General features: G+C 41.7%; 2 protein-coding genes across 2 annotated transcripts in view; both read left to right on the top strand.

Moving 5' to 3' along the window:
* LOC121004472 (oocyte zinc finger protein XlCOF22-like) overlaps positions 1–22,075 on the top strand; it is a 1,539,666-nt gene that overhangs the window by 1,308,952 nt on the left and 208,639 nt on the right. The window lies entirely within an intron of this gene.
* LOC121004508 (gastrula zinc finger protein XlCGF17.1-like) lies at positions 4–21,154 on the top strand. Its single transcript, XM_040436772.1, has 4 exons — positions 4–62; positions 11,732–11,834; positions 19,988–20,545; positions 20,630–21,154. Exons 2-4 carry the CDS (start codon positions 11,741–11,743, stop codon positions 21,109–21,111), a joined length of 1,134 nt encoding a protein of 377 aa, XP_040292706.1. The 5' UTR covers positions 4–62; positions 11,732–11,740; the 3' UTR covers positions 21,112–21,154.

Genomic DNA, 22,075 nt, shown 5'->3' with positions numbered 1-22,075 from the left:
AGGACACAAAGATCTGTACAAGGACATCATGATGGAGGATCACCAGCCCTTCACATCCCCAGGTAATAGACATGAATAAATACACATGTCCTCTCATTATTTGTATGTAAGGAATGAATTTAGTTACTGTATGTGTTTCTTACAGTTAAGGAAGAGACAAGAACACCGGAGAGATGTCCCAGTCCACTTCTTCCACAAGATGGTTCAGAAGAACATCACAATGTCCCATGGGATGATCAGGTAGATGGAGATAAGGTCTCACCAAATGTCCCCTGTGATCTGTAGAAGGCTGTGAAGATCTTGTGTTTGGTCTTGTTTTATCCATCAGTATTATATGTTTTATTCTTGTATAATGAGAAAGGTGGAAATGGTGTCACGGACGTTCTCATGACAGGTGGCAGGAGATCAGCTATACTGGCAACACCTGGTTTGATCTGACAGGTTTCCTTATGGATCAATAGGCGTTGTTGTTTCTGGTAATGGCCACACCCCTTGCCCCAGGTGTTGCTAATGTGGTCATTTAACCTTCCTTATTTATAGTTTCTTCTCCCACTATGCTGTGCGGTTTATGGATTCTGCTTTGTGTTGTGGATTGCTGGTGTGTGTATCTTGGCGGAGTTCCTGGTGCTTCCATTGCGCCTTTGAATTTGAGTCTTTTTGTATTTTGTTTAAGTTCTGTGTGTTGTATTTCCCTGTCATTTGTATCAGGGCATGAGGAGACTCCTGTTCATCCTTCCTCTTGGAGAAACAGGTTGTCTCAGTCCTCACATTAGTCCAGGGTTCTATAGGGTCAGTTAGGAACTCGCCTACCTCTGAGGTCTGTTCATACTGGTAGTTAGTCAGGACTTTGATTAGGGTTTTATTAGGAGGTGTCCATCTCCTTTCCATAGTTCCCAGGCCTTATTCCCTCACCCCTTTCCCTCCTATGTTCGGTGTGGTGTTCCCTCCCACACCCGAACGTGACAGATGGCAGGATTACAGCTGACCATAGACATTACATGTTGGGTTCTTCTCACAATTTTCTGCCTATGGAGACTTTGAAGGTTGGTTCCTCTGTGAACTGCTGCAGACCTTTTGTGGTTGCAGAAGAGTGCCTCAACAATTCTTGGAGCAGTCCTCGGCTAGAACCATGTGATTCTACAACTGGTGAAGAAGTGTCGAGTTGTGCCCAAATTGTCAGCTTTTTTAGGAGACTTCTCCCTGCTATATCCTGCCCTGCCTAGGAATTTCACATAGGATTGCACCATTCACTGAGAAAGAATGCTACTATGTGCACTCATGCACAACATGGTTCTTGTGGTTGATGCGACACATCCTTTCATGGCTTACCTAACTACTTATGACTGTAAACATGCAACAGTGTACATTTATGTATGGTCCTAAGACACCAGGTGGCGGCCAACTTAGTTCCAGTCCAGGTCCTTCATAGCATGTACAGTGTCTCAGAGGAGCCACTACAGCAAATGTAGTCTGGCACTTCTGATACTTATTCAAATACTGTAGAGAGCAAGATTTTAAAGGAGAAATATTATTGAGTATAACACTTCTACAAGGATTGTTAAAGGGGTATTCTAGTTATAAAGAGATATCCCCTATCGACAGCGATCATGAGAATGGGGCCCCCTACCTCCACTATCTCCTGTGCTCCTATAGAAATGAATAAAGTGGCAGTGTGCATTACGACCAGCCGCAACATCCTTTTTAGGAGGCTCCATGGGGCATGTTGTCCCCATTCTTGTGATCGGTGGGTGTCCCAGTGGTAGGACCCCCACCAATATAATAGTTATTCTTTATCCTTTGAATCGGGAGTAACATTCTGTAACCAGAATACTCCTTTAAGAGTGGAAAATAGAAATAAGTAGAAGCATGGAGATCCCCATCCACAGAGGATGGTCAAGCAAGTTTGGCCTGTTTACCAGAACCAAGGGGCTTCTGAGACATTTTTCTGGCCACCTGCAATTTTTACACATGAACATCAGGAATGAAATGAATCATCTGCAAGGGTTATGTTGTCTAGGGTGTTTCCGTCTCCAACCTTCCCAGCTTCCTTATATGAATAAGGCTTCATCCTGGTATTCTAGCACATCTAGATATACTGTAGGACCCTTCTTACTTGCATACAATATAATATAATATTGGCAGTTGATTATTGGAAAAGTTATGTATGATTACTTTCATCAGCGCCTATAATGCTAACTCGCCAGCAGTTTTCTGGATGCTGAGATGCTGCCATACATTTTAAACCTTTTTAATTATGGATACCTGGTCATATGATCTGCAGTCTGACCACCTGTCTGGGACTTGCTGTTCTGACAGACAGAAGATCAGTCTCTCCTGTGTGGCTGACCTCCTGTGAACTACAAGATTACAGCATCATTTATCAGATCCCTCTTAAAGGCTCCCTCCCCACCGGCTGCTCCTGATTGTTTTTTTTCCATAAACAGCCTGTTGCTAAAGATATAATTTCTACATTATCCAATACACTGGAAGAGCAAAGGTTTAGATGATAAGTCCCTGAAATGTTTATCTTCAGAGTAAAGATGGGCGAAACGATTGTTAAAAGAATCAGATTCATTATGAATTTCACAAAAAGTCATCCACCAAACAAATCCAAAGCTTTTGTGATTTACTTTCAGATGGATTACATAAAAGCAGTGTCCAGTGCCATTTTACTGTTAGTATTAGTTGGGAAAACCATAAAGAAGGAAAAAAACTGAGAATGATATGACACAGGGAAATGGGGACTGCCATGACTGGCTCAGAGGCAGAGTCTGATAAAGAAAAAGCAATTATAGACACAAGTCACTAACGTGATGTGATAGGAACACTAGAAGGAGAGATATTGTGTAGAATGTAGGGAATTTGATTAGGGAAAACATTGCGAAAGTGAGGGGCTGGTCAAATTGTGTATAATACAGCTGCTTGCTGCAGTGATGAGTTGTGTAAGAATAGTCAGTGCTTGGACTGCCATGAGGAGGAAATTCAGGTGAGGTGGTAGACCCCACGCATAGCTGTGTTCGTTGTGTAGTCAGTGGTAGCTGCAATGGAACACAGGCAAAATATAAAGCAGAGAATCTGTAGGGGGTGGCAGGAAGCCCACTATGACATATCACAGTCTGATAAAAGTGGCAGGGAGGTTGAGGACTATTATGGTGTGTTGGACAGGACCTAGGGGCTTGATCAGGGTGTTGAGGAGGAATTAACATCAGAGGAGGAGGCAGTGACAACAATAAAGAGCAGAGGTAACATACGACCAGAACCTCCCAAAAACATGAAAAAGCCAGATCTGCTTCTATCATGGTCAGCTTGGGACGTGGTGATGCTGCCGATACTGTGGGCACAGGCTCAAAATGTGCTAGACTTAAAACCAGGTTGAATGCTGATAGCTCTGTGTGAGTATCTTTTTTCTGGCAGTCTTTCTCCACAGTGGTGGAATGACTTTGCCATGTGCAAGATCTGCAGGATTAAAATAAGCCATGGGCATTCAAACATGGGCACCACAGCTCTATTGAACTATATGAAGCGGCATCAACTTTTACTGTGGGAAAACAGAAGTAGCAACAGCTACTAGTGTCCTCCTTCTCCTGGTCTCCTTTGCAGCAGCCAGGTAGCATCCACGTCCAGTACAGTGTTCTCTCTGTAGGCTGCTTATTGCTATTGCTACGCCATATAGGAAACCTGGAGCAGGGACAGCACAAGTCTTTAATAGCCCCCTTTTTTTGCGATGAGGCAGCACTGAAGCAAAAATGCCAGGTCCTATTGACACCTGTATGTTTGGGTTGGCCTGGTTCCCACACCAGGCACATACCTGCCTCTTGCACCTCCTCCTCCTTAGACATCCTCCTGTCCAAAACAGAAGCAGGGCAGTGCATCACTACCTCTTCCCCTTCATCCTATTATGTGTATAGTGAAGCTTAGCCAATCATTTTCAAAAGTGCATCAAGCAGAAAATATCCCACTGGCTGTCCCCCCATCCCCCAACTTCAACTGGGTTAGGTAATCAGAAACATTGTGGCTGCTCTGCATTTGGGGGAAATAACACATGCTCCTACATGGTTGGCACGATAAATCTAGTTGTGCAACGTTAAAAAAATAAAATTGACATTCTTATTTGGCAAGAACAGTCTGCCGTGACAAACCTTGTTATGTGACATTTCAACTCGCTCGAATTACACTTTGCAGATGCTAGAGCTTCTCTACAAGCCGTGTAAACCACTGGATGATTTTGCACCAGGCCACCTCAGCAGGGATCATGTGTTGTTTCGAGGTCAGGCAGTGGCAGCTCATCGGAGACGCCTGTCGCACACTGAAGTCCTTTTGAAGAGGTCACAAAATTTGTCAACAGGGACAACTGCGGCATAAACGGTGTCATCCCCCTGATATTTTTCTAAGAGCAGATGTTAATGCTGAAACAAGGGATGATGGAAGAAGGGTTTCATGATGGCAGACGGCTTTGTGACACCAAACCAGATGAATTTGTCCCCTGCCAGCGTAAAAAAAACATCACTTTTATCAAAATAAATAAGGCATGGGACGTGATAATTTTCACAGTCCTCCGACTGAGGCTGATGAATAGATTTGCCCTTGCGACAGAGCCCCAGCCACTGTCTGCCTGCCTACTATCATGTTCAGTAATGTATGGCTGCAGCTACCATCGTACCACTGTCTGCCTACCTTCATGGTCTATATTGTATGGCTGCCTACCTTGTTCTTTACCATATAGCTGAAGTCATCTCAGAACTGTAGACAGAACAAGATGACAGCATTAGAGGGAACCTGCCACCTCTACTATGCTACCCTAAATGTTCATTGTGTTACCCTAAACATATAAATTACACTTTTAATTTAATTTGTAGAGGAATTCAATAAGTATTATGCATTTTTGTACTTCCCGCCTTTTATGCAAATTAACATAAAAGAGTCATATCTTACTTGTGTGACCAGAGAAGAGTCATATTTTCAAGCTCTGACTCATCTCAGGTTGATTTGCATATGTATCAAGTCGGTTTTTTTACACAATAAAAGCACACAGAGCTATGGGGACTGGGTATTGCGGATGTGCTAGCGGCCATCTAGAAACCCATGTCCTCAGCTCTATACACAAAATCCAAGGGCCAGGTTCCCTTTAACCTCTTCAGGACACATGACGTACCGGTACGGCATGTTGTTCTAGTACTTAAAGGGAACCTGTCATGTGGATATTTGATTATAATCTAGCTAATTATATACAATCATTAACCACTAAAAAGTACTTTAGATGTATTCACTTACTGGTTCGACAGATGGTTACCTCATTATATACACACAAAGATGCCGCATGCTAATGAGCTGATTTGAGTCCAGCGTGATGTCATTGAGTCCAGCGTATATTTAATTCAGAGCTATAGCCACTCCCCTGCCCATCTGCTGCTGATTCATATGGAAAATAACTGTCATTCAGCAGCAGGTGGGCGGGGCGGGTCAAGAGCTCATGAATATTCAGGACTCATCTTTATCAGCTGGAGCTTTTCAATACAAGATGTTGGCAGATTGACTGGGTCAATTAAAGAAAGTGACCCAACATTGTGCTAAGAGAATCAATCACTTATTTATGTTGCCCTTAGTTAGGACACCATAAAACTGGTGACAGGTTCCCTTTAAGGACACATGACGTACCGGTACGTCATGTGTATTTCCGATCACCGCCGCACTGCGGCACCTTGGCTAAATGCGCGGGGGGTCCCATGACGCCCCCTGTGTCGGCGATCGCCGCAAACCGCAGGTAAATTCAGATCCATCGGGTCCCCATGCGGCTGTAGGGGGGATCCGATGGCATGGAAGGCAGCGCGATGCCTAAGGAAGGCATCGCGCTGCCTTCCGGTAAAGAGCCTGTGAGATCCAGCCCCCCGGATCTCACAGGCCGGAAGCTGTATGAGTAATACTCACTGTATTACTCATACAGCCAATACATTCCAATACAGAAGTATTGAAATGCATTGTAAAGGGATTAGACCCCCAAAAGTTCAAGTCCCAAAGTGGGACAAAAAAAAAAGTTTTCCCCCCAAAAAATTTAAAGTTTCAAGTAAAAATAAACAAAAACTTCATTTTCCCCAAATAAAGTTAAAAAAAATTGGTAAAAAATAGGGGGGGAGTATACATATTGGGTATCGCCGCGTCCGTATCGACCGGCTCTATAAAAATATCACATGATCTAACCCCTCAGATGAACACCATAAAAAATAGAAACTGTGCTAAATAAACCATTTTTTGTCACCTTACATCACAAAAAGTGTAATAGCAAGCTATTAAAAAGTCACACGCACCCCAAAATAGTGCTAATAAAAGCGTCATCTCATCCCGAAAAATCATACCCTACCCAAAGTAATCGCCCAAAAACTGAAAAAATATGACTCTCAGACTATGGAAACACTAATACATGATTTTTGTTTGCTTCAAAAATGAAATCATTGTGTAAAACTTACATAAATAAAAAAAGTATAGATATTAGGTATCGCAGCGTCCATAATAACTTGCTCTATAAAAATATCACATGACCTAACCCCTCAGGTGAATACCGTAAAATTTTTTAAATAAAAACGGTGTAAAAAAAGCATTTTTTTTTTGTCAACTATCATCGCAAAAAGTGTAATAACAAGCGATCAAAAAGTCACACGCACCCCAAAATAGTGCCAATCAGACCGTCATCTCATCCTTCAAAAATCATACCCTACCCAAAGTAATCGCCCAAAAACTGAAAAAAATTATGGCTTTCAGACTAAGGAAACACTAAAACATAATTTTTTTTGTTTAAAAAAAGAAATCATTCTGTAAAACTTACATAAATAAATAAAAAGTATACATATTAGGTATCGCCGCATCCGTGACAACCTGGTCTATAAAAATACTACATGATCTAACCTGTCAGATGAATGTTGTAAATAACAAAAAATAAAAACGGTGCCAAAACGGCTATTTCTTGTTACCTTGCCTCACAAAAAGTGTAATATAGAGCAACCAAAAATCATATGTACCCTAAACTAGTACCAACAAAACTTCCACCCTATCCCGTCGTTTCTAAAATGGGGTCACTTTTTTGGAGTTTCTACTCTAGGGGTGCATCAGGGGGACTTCAAATGGGACATGGTGTCAAAAAAAACAGTCCATCAAAATCTGCCTTCCAAAAACCGCATGGCATTCCTTTCCTTCTGCGCCCTGCCGTGTGCCCGTACAGCAGTTTACGACCACATATGGAGTGTTTCTGTAAACGACAGAATCAGGGCCATAAATTTAGAGTTTAGTTTGGCTGTTAACCCTTGCTTTGTTACTGGAAAAAATTGATTAAATGAAAAATTTGGCCAAAAATTTTAATTCTGAAATTTGATCTCCATTTGCCAATAACTCTTGTGGAACACCTAAAGGGTTAACGACATTTGTAAAATCAGTTTTGAATACCTTGAGGGGTGTAGTTTCTTAGATAACGTCATTTTTTTGGAGTTTCTACTCTAGGGGTGCATCAGGGGGGCTTCAAATGGGACATGGTGTCAAAAAAAACAGTCCATCAAAATCTGCCTTCCACAAACTGTATGGCATTCCTTTCCTTCTGCGCCCTACCGTGTGCCCGTACAGCAGTTTATGACCACATCTGAGGTGTTTCTGTAAACTACAGAATCAGAGCCATAAATATTGAGTTTGGTTTTTCTGTCAACCCTAGCTTTGTAACTGAAATAAAAAATATTAAAATGGAAAATCTGCTAAAAAAGTGAAATTTTGAAATTGTATCTCTCTTTTCCATTAATTCTTGTGGAACGCCTAAAGGTTTAACATTTGTAAAACCAGTTTTGAATACCTTGAGGGGTGTAGTTTCTAGAATGGGGTCATTTTTGGGTGGTTTCTTTTATGTAAGCTTTGCAAAGTGACTTCAGAAAATTGGGTTTTTGAAAATTTCTGAAAAATTTCAAGATTTGCTTCTAAACTTCTAAGCCTTGTAATATCCCCAAAAAATAAAATATCATTCCCAAAATGATCCAAACATGAAGTAGACATATGGGGAATGTAAAGTAATAACTATTTATGGAGGTATTACTATGTATTATAGAAGTAGAGAAAATGAAACTTGGAAATTTGAAATTTTTTACATATATTTGGTAAATTTGGTATTTTTTTTTAAAAATAATTTTTATTTATTTTTTTACTTCATTTTACCAGTGTCATGAAGTAGAATATGTTACGAAAAAAGAATCTCACAATGGCCTGGATAAGTCAAAGCGTTTTAAAGTTATCACCAATTAAAGTGACACTGGTCAGATTTGCAAAAAATGGCCTGGTCCTAAGGTGAAATAAGGCTGTGTCCCAAAGGGGTTAAAGGAGTTGTTTGGGAATAAGTAATCTTTCACAGGTGCCCGCAGCCTCTGCTGTGGAAAGATTCATACTTACCTGCTACCCTCAGCTCCGGTTATGAGCGCTGGCTCCTGTGTGTCCATCTTCCATTAAATGTTGTTTAGCTCCTTCACAGAATGGGCATGGTCACCTGCTTTACTGCAGCCAATGACTGGCTTCAGTGGTGATGTGTTTCTTCTGAACATGTTACCCCAGAATCCAGTCATTGGCAGCAGCAGAGCAGATTGTTTTAAGGAGGTAAAAAAGCCATGGACTGGAAGATGGACACACAGGAGCCAGCCCGTAGGACCATAGATGCAGATAGCAAATAAGTAGGAATCTTTCCATAGCGGAGGTGTTCTAATAGTTAATAAGTGTATAGCATTTATGAAATGCTTACTGCATTGCATATTTACTTACTGAAATATAGAAAGTTTCAGGAATTTCAAAAATTGTATTCCAATATATATGGCTTAAGGTCTATCTAAGCAGCCTGATTACTTACATAATGGTGAGAAAAAGCCCAATTGTACTGTAGTAAAATGGTACATTTTTTAGTAATAAATTATTGCACATGTTTGAAGGAGTCGAAGCTGGAGTCAGAACCTTGGCTTACCGGCTCCACGGCCCTGAGGTGGCCAGCACAGGCAACAGATACATAAACAATTTAACGTTACATATAGTGTTGAGTAAAGCGAAACATAAGACGCAGCATTTGGTCCGACGTTTAGAAAAACTTTGATTTGAAAAGCCGAATTTCCTTGCGCTTCATGGCAATAAATCAGGTTTTCCTAAAATGGCAGCTGCACGTGTTATAAAGCGAAAGTAAGAAGCCTAGGATCAAGAGAATTATCAAAAACATTTTTTTATCATCAGCCTGTTTTAATATTCTCTTATATATCCTGGGCAGCGCAGAAATTTATCATAGCTTATCTATTCTGTTAGCGATACAGTTACTATACACTATGGCCAACAAACAGCTGCTTGGGCCCTCCAAAGGAACAGGCAGTGTCAAAATTGTTGCTGTAGCCAGCACAATTAACAGCAGAAGAAGGGGTGGTGGTAGCAGCAGCCACAGCAAAAGGCCGGAGCTGCCACTGTCATCCAGCCGTCCTGTTTTGACCAACAATACAGTTGTACTGGAATGGTTGACTCCCTCTTCAACATCATCTCAAGTGACAACAGATACACACAGCCAGAAATCAGTGGGATCCTCTCACACCACACTTAGTTGTCATGGCCCAGGAACTGCCTCTGTGCCCTCACCTGTCCTGAACATGCCTCTTGCTTTTACTGCTCTGTCTGTTAGCCAATTAATGTTTGCCGCCGACTCTGCTCCGATTTTCGGTGACTATGAGCTTTGTGAAGACAGTCTGCAGTTACACGCCAGCCCAGACTTGGAGGAGAGGCCACTGCGGACTCCTTCAGAAGTGCAACTAACGACGATGACCGTCGGATGGGAGCACATGTTTCGAGAGGTCAGGGACGTGCGCAAGAGACAGGTGAGCCGTGAGCCAGCAGGGTGGAAGCGTGGCCGTGAGCCAGCAGGGTGGAAGCGTGGACGCTTCCCTTGATCCAGCAGGGTGGAAGCGTGGCCGTGAGCCAGCTGGGTGGAAGCAGTAGGAGATCTGCAGCCAAATGCAGGAAGGGTACACCGTCTACTACTCGGGAGACTACCTGTGAGGCACACACTAGCAGTGCAAGGGTTCATAAAACCAGCGGCAGACAGGCATTACACAGTGGTGGAGTGCTAGCCCACTGCTGCCTCTGCAGCTTTTGCACCAATGTCCTCCTCATCCTCCACCTTGTCCTCACCCTCCCCTCTAGCCACAGTTCACAGTGGTCCTCCATCATATCACACATGCAAAGCTAGGCATTGTCACGTGGGTCTGCAACTGTTCAGCCGTGGTGAACTGAGCCACAGCAGGGAGGAATTTCTTGGCGTCATCAATAAAGAAATCGAACACTGGCTGTCTCGTTGCCAACTGGAGATAGGAACCATGGTTATTGATAACGAGAGGAACATGTCTTGTCTGTGCTGCATCAGGGAGGGCTGACCCATCAAGTCTTCTGCTTAACTGCAAGGGCTGTTTTAAAATGTCCTGGAATCTGTGCATGCACTTCAGCCACTCTTACATTGCAAAACACACCCTCCATGAGCTGCAAAGGCAAAATGTTCTTCCCCGACATTGCCTGATTTGGACCCACTCCTTTTTTTTGCTGATCAAATACTGACACACAGTACTGACCATGTAAAAGAGGCCATTAAAGTTCTTCATGCATTTTAGATTCAAATGTAACCACTCTGGCATGGGGTCACTTTGGTTGCTGCTGCCACCCTTCCCACTCTGTCATGGGTCCACTACTATCACTGCCGCTGCTGCTACCCTCCCAACACTGTCATGGGACGGCTACTTGAATCTTGGTGCACTGCACGGTTATGTACAAGGTGAAATATTGCATCTAATGGTAACAGTGACCTGTAATACTGATGCATAGTAATTCGACAACCAACAGAAGGGATTAAAAAGCACCGCCACAACATGGATTAAAATAACCTTTTTTTCACCACTACTTTATTGGAGCTGTCTACATTTATTTATTTTGTTTGACTAAGAAGCCATTTGGATACAGCACCTTGCAGGGGCGCACATCCTTTTTTTGCTTTACTGAAGGGTGCTGTATGCATTACTTTTTGTTTAACAGAAAGGATTAGCTATGAATGTTGGTGCACTCTGTTACTGCCACTGTTGCTGACTACTTGAATCTTGATGCACTGCACAGTAAAGTCCACGGTGATAAATTAGACCTGACGGTAACATTGACCTGAAATACTGACGCACAGTAAATCTACAGCTAACAGATGGGATTAACTAAGAATCTTGGTGCAATGAACACTGATGTACACAGTGATAGACTCTCTCTGTAGTTTAGCTTCCAAGCCTCCACACTGGGATTGGGCCACCAAGTGAGAAGAATATGATTAGGCAGAGTGGCCTGGGTATACCGGATTTATAGTGATTCGTGATGAATTAATTCACATGGAATAGAATTTCTTGACATAATTCAGCGAAGCTGCCAAATCAAATCTTAAAAAAATTCGCTTATCTCTAGTTATATATATATATACACACACACAATTTAATGTTACTGATGGAATATAAGGGCTACTCCACCTGCCTTGTAAGCTTCTGGTTGGAATAATAAAGCAATCAGATTGGATTCATGCAGGAGACCTGCAGATATTTGGGTCAGATAAGTCCTGTTATCTGGTCACTTCTGTCATCATTCTAACTACTGATATTCTCTGGTCATATAAAACCTTCCACTCGACTTCTCCAACTGTCTGATGACTTCTACAATATTTGTTTCACAGCTTGTGAATATGGGTGAAGATCTGAACAATATTAATCCTACAGAGACACATGTGAGGGATGATGAGCAGAGTATAGAGGACATTCCTACAGATAACCACCCAGGTGAGTAGTAACCAGTAAGTAAAGAGGTCTCACAGATTCTACTCCTTCACTGGATACTGCAGTTTTATGTTACATTTAGTATATGTATTGTAACCATTTATGTAGACACTGTTTTCCACTCTAAGCTTGGGACGCGATGTCCAATTTCACTAGCAGTGCAGAAGAGATCTCTACTACCACTAGGACACACAATGTTGAACAGTGCTGACCTCTCTGCCTAGTTGTATAGCGATGTGCCGGAGTGATACAGTTCAATTCAAAAGGCTCCTGGGCCTGGTGTAAGAGTTCAGTTTGGGCCCCCCTTCTTTCAGTGCTGTGTGGCCAGAGGGCAGGGAATCGCATAACCTAGGTGCTGTGTGAGGCAAAAAATTAACCCTTCCCCCACCTAACCTCTTCCCTCCAGCCAGAGGTGTAACTTTACCAGTATGCACTTTCTATAATGTCAATTTCTTCTTATGTGGCACAAGGGTCTTTATCTCCCGTTCGATCTGCAACAAGTGGTGATAACTGGCACATCGATGAACAGATGGCAGCACTATCATCACACAACAACGTGATCCAATTGTGGAGGTTTCATGTGGCTAAAAGTACTTTGCTCTTAACCTGGCTTCTATGTCCCTCCCACAGACTGAAACTAGGTGCTTGACAATTTCATCATCTGCAGATCTTCTCCACTCCTGCTACTTCCTCTGTTATGATAACCTGACAGCTTGTCATTCTCTGCGTTGCAATTTCAATGTTGAGGAGTGTATGTCCCTTCTGCACTCAGTTTTTTTTTTTTTTTTTTTACAAAAAGCAAGATACATTTTGCAGATTTTAAAGCTTGAGCAAATTCTGGATTGCAAGTAGGTCCATATAAAAACAATCATTTAGCTCAATGATTAGAAAGGATATGGACCAGAGGAATCATCCTGGCATGTACTGCCTGGTGATGGAGCTAAATTTCTTTCCTTGCTTCTTCCTATGTACTGCTAGTGGCTACTGTATTTGATTCTCATCCTGACCACATTACTGCCTTGTCTTTTTTCATTGTATACAGGAACCTATTGCCCTTCAGTCTTTGATCATTGGTCACGTTTCTGAGCATGCTCTTGTCCTTTTGGCATGTTGCATTTTGACCGAGCTCCTAGTGATGAGCCTTGGATCCATTACTGACCATAATACAACTGCATCAACACTACTGTCATCAGTCTGTTCAGATTGAAACTTTAGGATCTTCCATCAGAAATGTCCTTACCCCAGACCCAAACATCATAATTAGAGATAAATTAACTTTTAAAAATTTGATTCAGGTGATTCGAAGAACTTTGCAAAGAAATTCAATTTGTTCCGAATTGTTCATGAATTGCGGTATATCTGGTATACCCAGGGCCTTTTGTCTAATCCTATTCATCTCACTTAGCGGCCCAATCTCAGTGTGAAGGGAGTGAGATTAAGATTTCTACACATTTTCATAATCAGTAATGTAATTTACTTTTAAGAATTTATCTAAACCCTTTTTAAAACTGTCCACTGTTCCTGCTGTGGCCACGTCCAGAGGCGTTCTTACAGTAAAGAATCATTGACTCTTCTGGAGACTGAACTTTTTCTTCTCCAGTCGGAGGCAGTGCCCCCTTTTCTTTTGATGGCATTTTACATGGAGCAGTTTTTCCACCATATTTTTTTTGTACAGTCCTTTTATATATTTGTATAGGTTAATCATGTCTCCCCTTAGACGTCTCTTCTCACGACTAAATAAATGTAATACTTTTAATAATTTTTAATAACTAAGACCCTTCATGCCCCTTTCCAGTTTATTGCAGTTCAAATATCATAAGGCTAATAGGTTCCCGTTTCTGGTCAAATTTAAATCGTAACATTTATTTCATTTTTTTAAAATGTATACAGGGAGTGCAGAATTATTAGGCAAGTTGTATTTTTGAGGATTAATTTTATTATTGAACAACAACCATGTTCTCAATGAACCCAAAAAATTCATTAATATCAAAGCTGAATATTTTTGGAAGTAGTTTTTAGTTTGTTTTTAGTTTTAGCTATTTTAGGGGGATATCTGTGTGTGCAGGTGACTATTACTGTGCATAATTATTAGGCAACTTAACAAAAAACAAATATATACCCATTTCAATTATTTATTTTTACCAGTGAAACCAATATAACATCTCAACATTCACAAATATACATTTCTGACATTCAAAAACAAAACAAAAACAAATCAGTGACCAATATAGCCACCTTTCTTTGCAAGGACACTCAAAAGCCTGCCATCCATGGATTCTGTCAGTGTTTTGATCTGTTCACCATCAACATTGCGTGCAGCAGCAACCACAGCCTCCCAGACACTGTTCAGAGAGGTGTACTGTTTTCCCTCCTTGTAAATCTCACATTTGATGATGGACCACAGGTTCTCAATGGGGTTCAGATCAGGTGAACAAGGAGGCCATGTCATTAGATTTTCTTCCTTTATACCCTTTCTTGCCAGCCACGCTGTGGAGTACTTGGACGCGTGTGATGGAGCATTGTCCTGCATGAAAATCATGTTTTTCTTGAAGGATGCAGACTTCTTCCTGTACCACTGCTTGAAGAAGGTGTCTTCCAGAAACTGGCAGTAGGACTGGGAGTTGAGCTTGACTCCATCCTCAACCCGAAAAGGCCCCACAAGCTCATCTTTGATGATACCAGCCCAAACCAGTACTCCACCTCCACCTTGCTGGCGTCTGAGTCGGACTGGAGCTCTCTGCCCTTTACCAATCCAGCCACGGGCCCATCCATCTGGCCCATCAAGACTCACTCTCATTTCATCAGTCCATAGAACCTTAGAAAAATCAGTCTTGAGATATTTCTTGGCCCAGTCTTGACGTTTCAGCTTGTGTGTCTTGTTCAGTGGTGGTCGTCTTTCAGCCTTTCTTACCTTGGCCATGTCTCTGAGTATTGCACACCTTGTGCTTTTGGGCACTCCAGTGATGTTGCAGCTCTGAAATATGGCCAAACTGGTGGCAAGTGGCATCTTGGCAGCTGCACGCTTGACTTTTCTCAGTTCATGGGCAGTTATTTTGCGCCTTGGTTTTTCCACACGCTTCTTGCGACCCTGTTGACTATTTTGAATGAAACGCTTGATTGTTCGATGATCACGCTTCAGAAGCTTTGCAATTTTAAGAGTGCTGCATCCCTCTGCAAGATATCTCACTATTTTTGACTTTTCTGAGCCTGTCAAGTCCTTCTTTTGACCCATTTTGCCAAAGGAAAGGAAGTTGCCTAATAATTATGCACACCTAATATAGGGTGTTGATGTCATTAGACCACACCCCTTCTCATTACAGAGCTGCACATCACCTAATATGCTTAATTGGTAGTAGGCTTTCGAGCCTATACAGCTTGGAGTAAGACAACATGCATAAAGAGGATGATGTGGTCAAAATACTCATTTGCCTAATAATTCTGCACGCAGTGTAGACGGGAAGAAAAAAGAAATAGGTGGTTAAAAATGAAGTGTGGCTGGGCTCTGCGGCACGGGATAATGTGATAACTTGTGAGTTAGATACTTTGTCAACAGTCACTTTCCTCTATAGTCTCTCTCTATCAGTATCTGGGGATAAGATGTTTTCTCAGTTCTCCGATTTCTGACTATTGTCCTTTTAGATATTGAGATCTTAACGCTATATCCCTATATATTGTAATTTAAAGAGCGCTGTTGTCTAGTATTGCTTGCCTGTCCCTCCATTTACCAGTTTTCGCCCATGAATGGATTCACCTTGCCTCTTGTGTCCGTGTACTAGGTGCCTGCAGTGCACTAAGACACGGTCACTAAGTCACAGCCACACTTAGCCTAAAACCTAAATTGCAGCTCCCCCGACATGTTTCACCACTGCTGTGGCGTCTTCAGGGGAAATGGAGCTACTATGAACACGAGCGCCGTTTGAATCGATGTTTAGAACTACTATAGGCAGGTCTTTTCTCTTCTATTCTCCAATAAGCGCGCAGTGGAAGGCAGTAGTCAGAGGGTGCTTCAGCCATGCTGCTGGAGACATCCTCCTGCTGGTTACCATCCTTCCAGCAAGGGCCACCCTTCCGGTCATAAAAATCCTTATCCCTGATGTTTAGTTTATGTCCTATGCTTTTGGTTGTTACTGCAGCTATGAATGTCCTGGTTCCTCTGTGTGCTTATGTGTGTGCTGTTTGTCTATGTTTGTGTGGACAGCGTTCCTGAGCACAGGTTCCAGTCAGCAAGGCTGTGGCAGGTTAGTGTGGAACTGTTAGGTTCACCTGTCATATTCATAGGCTGTTCTTGTTCCCCTTCTCCCTGCTGCTTGGCCAGTGAGACCCCTGTTCCTCCGTGCCTAGGAGGAATAGGTAGTCTTACCCTCCTCCTAGTTCAGGGCCGTCCTGAGGGCTTCCAGGGACTATTAGGTTCCAGTGTAGGAGTCCTCCCACCATCAGGGTCGGCTCATGCGGACAGGAGACAGGGTCAGTGCTAGGGATGCAATAGGAGGTGACCTGCTCCCTAATGCTGTTGCCCTGGCCGAGTAGCGACCGGACATTTCTGAGCATCGCACGGCTGAGGGTTTTCCCCATCCTCAGCCGTGACACACTCATGATCGACTAATTGCTAAGACTGAAACTTATTGGCCAGATTGCTTTGCTGTCACACGAGCGCTGCGCGCTTATTGGAGAATAGAAGAGAAAAGACCCGCCTATAGTACTTTATAAACATCGATTCAAATGATGCTCGTGTTCATAGTAGCTCCATTTCCCCTGAAGACGCTACAGCAGTGGTGAAACATGTCGGGGGAGCTGCAATTTAGGTTTTAGGCTAAGTGTGGCTGTGACTTAGTGACCGTGTCTTAGTGCACTGCAGGCACCTAGTACATGGACACAAGCGGCAAGGTGAATCCATTTATGGGTGAAAACTGGTAAATGGAGGGACAGGCAAGCAATACTAGACAACAGCGCTCTTTAAATTACAATATATAGGGATATAGCGTTAAGATCTCAATATCTAAAGGACAATAGTCAGAAAGCTGAGAACTGAGAAAACATCTTATCCCCAGATACTGTAATTAAATAAATGTTACGTTTTAAATTTGACCAGAAACGGGAACCTATTAGCCTTAGGCTATTTGAACTGCAATAATTAATTCCCGGGTCCAAAGGGTCCCTGAAGTAAAAATCCTTACCAGTTTAGTCGCTCTCCTTTGTACTCCTTTTTAGCTCGAGAGCATCCTTTCTATGGATTGGTGCCCAGAACTGAACTGCATATTTCAGATAAGACCGCACCAACGCTTCGTAAAAGGTTAATATTACATCCCTGTCCCGCGAGTCCATGCTTTGTTTTATGCATGACAATATCCTGGTAGCCTTGGAAGCAGCTGATTGACATTGTATGCTGTAATTCAATCTACCATCTACAAGGACACCCAAATCCTTCTCTATAAGTGACACTCCCAGTGTTACATCACCTAGGACATATGGTGCACAAAGATCATTACTACCAATATGCAAAACTTTAAGTTTATCCACATTAAACCTCATTTGCCAAGTTGATGCCCAATCACTCAGAGTGTTCAAGTCAGCTTGTAGTTTATGGACATCTTCCTTAGACTGCACAGTACTACATAGCTTAGTGTTATCTGCAAAAATAGAAATGGTGCTATTAATCTCATCCTCAATATCATGAATAAATAAATTAAATAATATAGGACCCAGCACTGAACCTTGGGATACACCACTTATAACCCAGGACCATTCCAACTGTGAGAAAAGTTTACTTTTCGACTGACAGGAGTGGCGTGGTTGTGCCCATGATCATGAAAGAGGGGAGATAACTATTGTGTGGGGAACTAAGAGGACATTCAGCACCTCATCTCCAGCGCTAGCAATTTATTTCCATAATTTTTAAATGACTAATTGGATGGGGGTTGCAGGGAAGTTGCTCAAGGTGGGGGCCAACCTTTTCTAGTTATTCCCTGGGATCTTCTATTAGATTGTGATCTATTTGGCCACCACTGTTTTAGTAAATCGATGCTTCAATTTAGTGCCAAGCATTGTACTTTCTATGGAGTTTATTTTATACAGAACTGTTACAAAATTTCAACTGAATTTTTTGGTATATTATTCATCAATAATGTTTTTATTCTTGAAAATATTCAATTATTGGCTGGCTTCATACCAAGAAAGGACAACATATATATAAATGTATACCATTTGATCCTATTATTGTCTAAAATATGTCACAATTAATCCTCTATTTCATACAAAACCTTTAAAGGGACACTGACAGGCCCTATAAACATATTTAGTTATTCCTATGCAGTCATAGATCTATAAAAGTGTATTCCAATGATATAAGAGTACCCCCTGTCCGCATTGTAAACCATGTAAAAACAAATTTATATTGATCTGTCAATCACATTTCTCCTACCTTCGTGCCCAGCCGCGCCTCAACTGTCGATTCCTACCGCCGCCCAGCTCATTATTATTCACTGCGCTGGGCGGCTCTTACATTCCCCGATCCTGTCACCCGAGAGAAGAGAGCTGGATTCAAATACAGGCTTGGGAGGGTGCCGGCACATGGCAGATGGTCCGATTGAGGCCGATGCCCATAAGTATCTATCGGGCATGCGCGGGAACTGACAGGATCGGGGAATGTAAGAGCCGCCCAGCGCAGTGAATAATAATGAGCTGGGCGGCGCTAGGAATCGACAGTTGAGGCGCAGCTGGGCACGAAGGTAGGAGAAAAAACGCCCCTTGGGCATAAAGAAATGTGAAAAAACACCCCTTGGGCATAAAGAAATGTGATTGACAGATCAATATAAAGTTGTTTTTACATGGTTTACAAAGCGGACAGGGGGTACTCTTATATCATTGGAATACACTTTAATAGATCTATAGGAATAACTAAATATGTTTATAGGGCCTGTCAGTGTCCCTTTAAATAAACCTTCACACATGCAATAAATATGGCCAATAAATTAAATTACTCATATAGTACTTGAATTGAGATAATGTACAATCACGGTCCCTCTCTTAGTTCCTTGAGCGGAGCTCACGCACTATTTGGAACGATGTATTTCACAGCTATTATTATGAATATTTAAAAGATATCCTGTTATTTTCTTGTAATAAGCTAAATGTCTAGCAGTAGTTTTATTGTTGCCACTTTGTTAATATATTCATCTCTTCGCAGGATAGTTCAATACATAGTATATTCATTCAGTGTCAGCAGTTAGGTTAGAATTAGTATGATGCTTCTCCGCTTATCAGACTCCCAACGTTCGGTTTAATATGGCTGGTAGTTCCTTATACAGTTGCGATTCTCTTGTGCTGCTAATTCCCACATTTATCCTGCGCGCTAGTGTCTGCACTTACTTGACCGTGCATGCAGGTTGAGAATCCCAAGATGCTGACTTAATTGATCGACAATACGCTTGTCATAAATATACTATGCATTGAACTATCCTGCGAAGAGATGAATATATTCACAAAGTGACAACAATAAGTCTACCGCTAGACATTTAGCTTATTACAAGAAAATAACAGGACATCTTGTAAATATTCATAGTATCGCTGTGGAATACAACATCGTTCCAAATAGTGCGTGAGCTCCGCACAAGGAACTAAGAGAGGGACCGTGATTGTGCATTATCTCAATTCAAGTACTTTAGTACTTCAGTAATTTATTTTATTGGCCATATTTATTTTATGTGTGAAGGTTTAAGGTTTTGTATGAAATAAAGGAGGATCCGTTTTTTTCCCACAGATCCCTTGTAATAAATTCCTATCCTTGTCCGCAAATGTAAAAAAAGTAGGACATGCACAATTTTTTTTGCTGAAGGGAAACACTGACAATGGACGCTGAACACAAACGGATGAACTATCAGCATTTTTTTGCTGACCCATTGAAATGAACGGGTCCCCATTCTAGCCCCCAAAAAAACAGAACGGAGGCCAAGAAAAACAATTAGGCATGAGGCCTAATTGTGACATATTTTAGACAATAATAGAGATAAATGGTATACATTTTTATATATATATGTTGTCCTTTTTTCGTATGAAGCCAGCCAATAATTTTATATTTTCATTATATCAGCTAGGTGGTATAGCAGTCTGAGCTATATTCCGGTGAGCTCCCTCAATAGCACTGTTTTTATTCTTGGCAGATGACTGTACCAGGAACTTAGAGAAACATCTTATATCTTCAGATTTTGAAGTATCCGATCATGGTATCACACGAGATACATATGAAGAACATACAAATATTCAAGACATATCTTCATCCATTCACAGCAAAAATGTATCACTTGATCCTTTCAAACAGGTCCAATCTTCTGATTCATCACAGACTGTAGCACAAAATGAAAGTCACAGAAGAGGTGTTAAACATCAAACAGCTCCCATAAAAAAGGAGCCATTTTCATGTTCAGAATGTGCGAGATGTTTTAACCATAAATCAGATCTTATTGTACATCAGAGAATTCACACAGGGGAGATGCCATTTTGTTGTTCAGAATGTGGAAAATGTTTTAAGCATAAATCGAACCTGGTGGTACATCAGAGAATTCACACAGGGGTGAAGCCATATTCATGTTCAGAATGTAGAAAATGTTTTAAATGTAAATCAGAACTTGTCACACATCAGAGAATTCACACAGGGGAGAAGCCATTTTCATGTTCAGAATGCAAGAAATGTTTTTATCAGATATCACATCTTGTTATCCATCAGAGAATTCACACTGGAGAGAAGCCATTTTTCTGCTCAGAATGTGGGAAATGTTTTAACCGCAAAAATGTTTTTGTCAGACATCAGAGAAATCACTCAGGGAAGAAGCCATTTTCATGTTCAGAATGCGGTAAATGTTTTAACCAGAAATCAGATCTTATTAGTCATCAGAGAATTCATACAGAGGTGAAGCCATTTTCATGTTCAGAATGTGGGGAATGTTTTAAGCATAAATCAGCTCTGGTTGTACATCAGGGAATTCACACAGGAGTGAAGCTATTTTCATGTTCAGAATGTGGGAAATGTTTTAAGCATAACTCAGCTCTTCTTAGACATGAGATAATTCACACAGAAGAGAAGCCATTTTCATGTTCAGAATGTGGGAAATGTTTTAAGAAGACATCAGCTCTGGTTGTACATCAGAGAATTCACATAGAGGTAAACCCATTTTCATGTTCAGAATGTGGGAAATGTTATAAGCATAAATCAGCTCTTCTTAGACATGAGAGAATTCACACAGGAGAGAAGCCACTTTCATGTTCACAATTTAAAAACAACAACTAAAGTTTCCCAATGGCGCCACCCATCCTGTGATCTGCATGGGGGGGAGGGGGGGGGGGGTGCTGTATAGGTCACTGTTAAGGGGGCGTGCCCCTGAGAAGGTCAATGTCAAGGGATTTGGTTTTAAATTTAAATTTGGTGACTGTACATTTTATTTGGCCCCTACATATCTTAGTTTCGAAGCCAATGTCTCCTAGGTTTTTTTTTTTTTTTTTTATCCGAAACACTTTTTTATACAAAATAAAAACTGTCTCCCATTTGTGAAATAATTTAAAATGTTTTCATCTGCTTTGCATTAAAGAGGTTCTCCAGGATTTTCATATTGATGACTTACCCTCAGGATGGGTCATCAATGTGAGATCAGTGGGGATCCATTTCTTAGTCCCCCTTCCGACCTGCTGTTTTAGGAAATCACGGTGCTCACCAGAGTTCTGGTGAGCATCATACCCTCCTCACAATACCTTTAGTGCTTACAGAGCGCTATGGCCTCCTCATACAGCTGGCTGTGGGAGTGCTGGGATTTGGAATGCCAATGATATCATACTGATGACCAGGCTCGGACTGGCCCACAGTGGTACAGGGGAATCCCCCGGTGGGCCCCTGAGCAAGGTGGGCCCCTAGTCTCCCACCCCCTGCACAAGCCGCACATAACACAGTAGACTTACTGCACTACATACATATATTCAGTGTACAGCACCTCCACCAGCCTATGTTCATATAAACAAAACTTGTTAGATTATTTATTATATTTGAATGTATCCATATGGTGGGCCCCCAAAATAAATATTACTGGTGGGCCCTAGGTACCCCAGTCCGACACTGCTGATGACTTACCCTTAGAAAACATGGGATCAAAATACTCATGACACCCTCTAAAAAATATGAGGGTGTGGTTTGGAAAAATTCATTTTTATTATTCTGATATATAAGCCTCTGCAACCCTGGCTTGGTACTTAAAAACTATTTT

This window comes from Bufo bufo, chromosome 6, assembly GCF_905171765.1.
Source record: "Bufo bufo chromosome 6, aBufBuf1.1, whole genome shotgun sequence".
Lineage (NCBI taxonomy): Eukaryota > Metazoa > Chordata > Amphibia > Anura > Bufonidae > Bufo > Bufo bufo.
Note: the sequence above shows the minus strand (reverse complement) of the source record. Positions and strands in the feature narration are given on the sequence as shown.

Excerpts from the sequence above, each read along its gene's own strand:
- LOC121004508 (XM_040436772.1), top strand. The coding sequence starts at position 11,741 with ATGGGTGAAGATCTGAACAATATTAATCCTACAGAGACACATGTGAGG. Across the intron at positions 11,835-19,987 it reads TCCTACAGATAACCACCCAG|ATGACTGTACCAGGAACTTA; the intron begins GTGAGTAGTAAC and ends TATTCTTGGCAG. Across the intron at positions 20,546-20,629 it reads GATATCACATCTTGTTATCC|ATCAGAGAAATCACTCAGGG; the intron begins ATCAGAGAATTC and ends TTTTTGTCAGAC.